The sequence below is a fragment of the Pan paniscus genome, chromosome 19, assembly GCF_029289425.2.
Source record: "Pan paniscus chromosome 19, NHGRI_mPanPan1-v2.0_pri, whole genome shotgun sequence".
NCBI lineage: Eukaryota > Metazoa > Chordata > Mammalia > Primates > Hominidae > Pan > Pan paniscus.
The window spans coordinates 35,882,752-35,888,611 of record NC_073268.2 but is presented as its reverse complement, the minus strand read 5'-3'; the positions used below and the strand labels follow the sequence as shown (position 1 = coordinate 35,888,611).

The 5,860-nt window shown below is 54.6% G+C and overlaps 1 protein-coding gene across 2 annotated transcripts; it reads right to left on the bottom strand.

The window, feature by feature from the left end:
• Positions 1–1,409: 1,409 nt before the first annotated feature.
• ALDOC (aldolase, fructose-bisphosphate C) lies at positions 1,410–5,248 on the bottom strand. 2 transcript variants are annotated; one of them, XM_008965093.4, is made up of 10 exons: positions 5,092–5,181; positions 4,255–4,310; positions 3,711–3,834; positions 3,413–3,624; positions 3,242–3,296; positions 2,986–3,146; positions 2,784–2,867; positions 2,357–2,531; positions 2,025–2,224; positions 1,410–1,911 (listed from the first exon to the last, which is right to left on the bottom strand). In XM_008965093.4, the coding sequence occupies exons 3-10, from the start codon at positions 3,820–3,822 to the stop codon at positions 1,816–1,818; spliced, it is 1,095 nt and encodes a 364-aa protein (XP_008963341.1). In that variant the 5' UTR covers positions 3,823–3,834; positions 4,255–4,310; positions 5,092–5,181; the 3' UTR covers positions 1,410–1,815. The 2 variants fall into 2 exon arrangements, with proteins under 2 accessions (XP_008963341.1, XP_003812722.2); XM_003812674.5 differs by lacking the exon at positions 4,255–4,310 and having other exon boundaries at positions 5,092–5,248.
• Positions 5,249–5,860: the final 612 nt, after the last annotated feature.

Sequence of the window (5,860 nt, the reverse complement as noted above, 5' to 3'; positions counted from 1 at the left end):
GGGACAGCCTAGGGGCCGTGCGGGTTTCGGCGCTGCTGGAACGAAGTTCCCCGCTTCCCTGTAGAACACACTTCTAGCCCCGCAATCAAGAGCGCAACCTCTGCGGTCCTTAAATACTAGCTGGGCAACTACAGGCAGCTCCGAAGCTCATCTGAAAATGGAGATATTTACAGAAATGAGGCCGTTCTTGTAAGGAGCCTGGCACACGGAAAGCCCTCAACGTCAACTGTCACGGTCTTATTATCCTTATCGTAGAACTCCTCTTAGGGTGCCCTCTCCTCAAAGCCTCAAACACGGAGGTAGCAAGCTAGTATGTTTTAGCACAATTGGCTCTCTCGCTATTTTAAAATACGTTTTAATTCATTTCCAACTTGGAAAACTCAGAATACTTCACTTAAAAATCTTGAAAAGTCATGAGCCCAGACTCTAGATGCTGATCACTGCGGTTCAAATCCTGGCTTCATCACTTATTAGGTGAGTGATCGTGAGAAGATCGTTCTGTGCCTCTCTGTGCCTGTTTTCTCTATTAAAATAGGGATGATAGTAATAGTACCTACTTTATAGAGTTGTATGAAATGTGTCAGTACATATAAAGTGATTAGAACAGGGTTGGTGCTATGTGCAAGCTATTTTTGTTATTATAAAGTCAGGCCACACAGGGTGGAGCATTTGTAGCCTCCCCAGTTGACACAGAACACACGCAGCTTGTTATCTCTTCTTTTTATCTGCTTAGACCCAGGTTCTCAGCCTACCTCACAACCCAGCCCAGTGGTCAAAGTTCAGCATCAGGCCTCACCAGAGCTGTCCTTACCCAGACCCTCCAATTGGCTCCCTTTATGCCCACTTCTACCCCAAATGAAAATGGGCCATAGCCCTTGGCAACCTCCTAGATGCCCTGCTCAGCCCTGGCAGCCCGCAGAGCCTTGGTTTTCCTCTTTGGGCGGGAGTCCAGGTGCTCGCTTGCCCTTACTGGTGTGGCTCACCCTAGTGGAAGGTACCAGGTCCCAGCTGGGCTTAACACTGCGAGATGGGAGAGACTCCCACCCACTCTTATCCCAGCCTGTCTTGCTGCCTCCCTGCTTTGAGCCTTGCACAAATCTGCCTTCAGGAGTTGCCAGTTTGGCCTCACTCCATACTTCTGTAGCTGCAGCCCAGTGCCACTGATGTGGCAGTCCCTAGAAGACTTGCAGTCTTCCTCATTGCCCCACTCCAGACTTGGACATCAAGAGAGCAAGAGCCTGAGCTGGGGATGGTGACTGCATGTGCCCTTCCTCCATAACTTGAAGCCCAGTAAGACTCAAATCCCACCCTCTCCACCTCCAGAGTCAGAGGGCCCAGAGATAGAATTAGCAGAGATCAGAAACTGGGAGGTGGGAATTTGATGTGTAAAACAGACAGGCAAAGTAGAATGTTTTGCTACCATTTATTTGCTGTATGGTATGTACTCAAGGCATGAGTCAGGGCTTCTGTACTACCCTCTGATCCCAGGAGACAGGGCAGGCAAGAAGGAGAGCCCAGGGAGAAGCTACCTCATCATGGGAAAATTATGGGAGCTGGAAGAGGTAGGGGGAGACCCAGCCATCCTGTTCTGACTTCTAGCAATTTCTTCTGCCCTCAGTCATGAGGGGCTCCCTATCCTCCCATCCTATGGTCCCAGGTGCAGCAATGAGAGAGGGGAAGGGAGGAGAGAAAGGAAGACAAGTTGGTGCCAGGTGAAGGCATCTCTGCTCTGCATAGCTATTTGGCCCTGGCCATAACTACAAGCAAAAGTGGGTGCAGATGGCTGGGCCAAGGGCTGTGGTATGGAGTGGATACTCAGTAGGCATGGTTGGCAATGTAGAGTGACTGTGCTGCTGCTCCACCATCTTCTCCACTGCCTTCATACTTGCCCTGGGCTGCAAGCCCATTCACCTGCAAAAGGGAGCGTGGAGTAAGCAGGCTGAGCCAGCCCACAGGTGCCAAGCCCTGCCCAGGCTATAGCCTCTGGGTGCTGCCCCCACCCACCACCACCTGTAGCTCCCAACCTCAGCCCGCTTGATGAACTCCTCAGTGGCAGCCCCAGCATTGTCCCGTTGCCCTCGCCAGGCATTGAGTGCAGAGGCTTGCAGGGCACGCCCATAGGAGAAGGTAAGCGCCCAGGGTCGGGGAAGGGGGCAGCGGTTGATGGCATTGAGGTTGAATGATGCCTCTTCTTCGCTCTGACCCCCAGACAGGAAGGTCACTCCTAGTGTGGAGGAGAGAAGACAAACTGACTGGTCACTCCCAATTTTTCCAGGATAGGGAACCCCTGAAGGCCACAAGAAGGACCTGAAGATGGGCCTTAGGGATAGGAGCAGGTTAGGGAGCTGGGTAGTACCTGGGACAGCTGGGGGCACAGTGCGACGCAGGGCAGTGACAGTTGCCATGGCAATCTCCTCTGGGGTATACTTGATGGGACAGGCATGGCCCGGGGTCACCATGTTGGGCTTGAGCAGGGTCCCCTCCAGGTATACATGATGGTCACTCAGGGCCTTGTACACAGCAGCCAAGACCTGGGTGGGGATTAGAGGAGGTTTACTAAGGGTCTGGGCCCCCACTGGTTACTGCTCGATGCTCCCTATCTAGGGGTAGATGGGCACAGACTGTGAGGGCTCAGTACAGGCTCAGATCACAGGCCTGTGCCGGGATGAAGTGAAAAAGTGCTAGGGGAAAGTGTGCCTGGATCTAAGCTGGGGGTTCTGGGGAACAAACACTCCTGCCGAGCTGTCCCTGCAGTATGTTTGTGTGCCCAGGTGTGGACTCACCTTCTCTGTAACATACTGACAACGTTTGAGGTCGTGGTCTCCATCAGGCAATATTTCAGGTTCCACAATAGGCACAATGCCATTCTGCAGGCAAGAGCAGAGATGCTTGGGAGGGGCAGTAGGGGAGATGAAGAAAGCCTTGTAACTCTCTCCCCACCAGGCATACAGGGCACCTAGCTCACCACCCTCCCAACACACACACCTGCTGGCAGATACTGGCATAACGGGCCAGCACGTTGGCATTCTCCAGAATGGCAAGTGCAGAGGGTGTGCGCTCACTGATTTTCAGCACACAGCGCCACTTGGCAAAGTCAGCACCATCCTTCTTGTATTGGGCACAGCGTTCTGAGAGCCCATCCAGCCCTGCAAGCACAGTGCCAACCTCATTACTCTGCCCCTCTTTTACCAGCATCAACTATCTAACACCTCTTTGGTCCTCAAGCCCACCCATCCTATACCTTGAGTGGTGGTTTCTCCATCAGTCCCAGCTAGAGGCACCACACCCTTGTCAACCTGTAGAGGAAGCACAAGCAGAGGGTTGAATCCAGGCAGGATTCTCCTTGCTACCCCTCCTACACAAGCTTATTTTCACACCCAGCTTCCATTCAGAGCAGGGCCAGGGGCTGCACCTTGATGCCCACGACGATGCCCTTATCCTGGATGGTTCGGACGAAGGGAACACCATTATCATCTTTCTGGTAGAGGGTCTCATGGAAGAAAATGACGCCTCCAATGCACTTTTTCACACGGTCATCAGCACTGAACAGGACCTGGCGGTACAGCCGGCGGTTCTCCTCTGTGTTTTCCACCCCAATTTGGCTCAGCCGCTTGGCCATGCTGCCTAGGGGCAAACAAAGAGAGGCAGTGAGAACATCCCCAGGGTCCCCTAGCCACCTGTACCCTACCTGGCTACAGATGTCCACTTACCTACAGACTCATCCGCAGCCAGAATGCCTTTGCCCGGGGCTACAATCCGCAGGGCAATGTCAGACAACTCCTTCTTCTGCTCAGCAGAAAGGGCTGGGTACGAGTGAGGCATGGTGACAGCTCCCTGGAGTGGAGACAAGATAAAAAAGCCAGACCTCACCCTCTGCTGCCTCTCCTGGCCAGGTGGGCCAAATGGCCTCCCCATCAAGCAAGGGGCTGGGAACAGGGCAGCAGTCCTTGGCATGAGTCCTGGGCATCAAGTGGCACCAGTTCTTCTGACAGCTAGCAAGCTTAGGGCTCCAGTTCCCACATCTCCTTTTGTCCCTGGTAGGCATCCTTCCCAGCCCTGGGGAAAGATGCAGGGTGGGGGTGGGGAGGTGAGCAGCCCTGAAGCCACAGCTCTTCTGATAAATCTGCTGCCCAATCGAGGATGCCAACCCTTCTTTCACTGAACTTGGCCCCTTGTTGAGGTAAGCAAAAGTCCTGGCCTTTCCAGCTTCCCTTTTCTCATCCTCCACAGGACCCCTAGGGAAAGTGTACTTACTTCCAAGGCTTCAGAATGAGGCAAAAGTACTTATTGCCACCCTCTTCTCTCAGCTTCTAGAGGAAAAGGTTGGAAGAACAGGTAGGGAGTAGGAGTGGCACAAATACCAGTCACAGGCTCCTGCAGCTTCTCCTTTTCTGTACTCCAAACCTGCCTGCCTATGCCTATTGCCTACTCCCACCCAGTACCAGAGGTTGGCCCCAGTGGGGCTGCAGTGATGTAGGAAAGAGGGCCCAGCGGGTCAGCTGTGTTAGTGTGTGGAGACTAGGGCTAGTGACACCTCCGGGTCAGCTCTGTGCCCAGGAAGCACTTCACCTGTTTGGCAGGAGGGATAGCAATAGGAAGCACTTCAATTCCCCACAACTCAGACACCCAGACGGGAGGGCAGAGGACCAAGGCTGAAAGGAGTAGAGAGCCTGAGAGAGAGATGAGACTGAGGGGAGCTAGTGGTGACTCAGGCTAACCAGTCAGCGGGAGAGACCTAGACCGGGGGGCAGAGAAGGCGGGAGAACTGGAGAGAGGACCTAGCCTAGGAGGAGAGGGAGCAGGCTGAGAAGGAAATGCTCTGGGTAGGAGAGACAGACTCCAAGGAAAAATCCAACAAGTAGAGGAGGATTTGGGATTGGAAAAGCTGAGGTCCAGGTGGGAGAGCTGAGGAGGGATAGAACAGAAGAGGTTGAGCCATGGGGTTTCAAGTACGCGGAAAGGAGCAAAGATGTTAGGAAAGGGTCGAAAGGGCACATCCCGGAGTCCCAGGTAGCAGGACGAGGATGGCAGGGGAAGAGCCAAGGAAATGAAGCGGAGATGTTGAGTGGCTCCCGCCTTGCCTGGCCTTACCTGTGCGCAGCCAGTTAGCAGCCGCAGCCACAAGCACAGCTCGGGTTCTGATCCGCAAACAGTTGAGGCTGCAGCCCTGGCTCCCTCTGGTAAATGAGGCTGCGGATGTCGCAGAGCTACGTGACTCCTCCGGGGGCGTGGCCTGCATGCCCCGCCCTGACCACACCCCCTCCCCAGGACTGGTGTCCGGGGCAAGGCCACGCCCTCAGAGGCGGGGCGGCGAGGTGGAGTGAGCGCCCCGCCAGGCATCCGTGGCTGTTAGGGACTGCCCTCCCACCTCGGGGAGCCTGGCCATGACCTTGCGTTCATTTCTGCCACAATCCCTTTACCACGTGCCGGGCACTTGCTGGATGCTGGGGATTAAGCTTAGTCTGGTGAAGGGGAGGCACCAGAACAGTAACAACAGGTTGAGTAGGTGGGTCAGAAGCATCTTCAAGGTGCCCAAGTTCAGGGCAGGAAGTAATGAACTGAGCTTCTCTGTCCTCACCCCCATATTTGCCAGGGTATACCCCCGAGGGGGCTGGGGAAAGTAAGAGAATGAAGCCTTTCTGTTTCCTCCAGGCGGTGAGCCAGGGAACAAGCAGTCCAGTGCCCAGAGTTTTGGTGAAAGCAGAGGAAGGGAGGAAGGGCAGGCAGCCTTGGCTTTGGATGCAGCAGGAGGTGGAGAGGGATCTATGGAGGGTGCCCAGGCAGGAGGCCCAAGCTGCTTCTTCCCTGACTTCATCATCCGCCCCCTCTCACCCAAAAAGTAAGATTCCGTAAGCTTGGA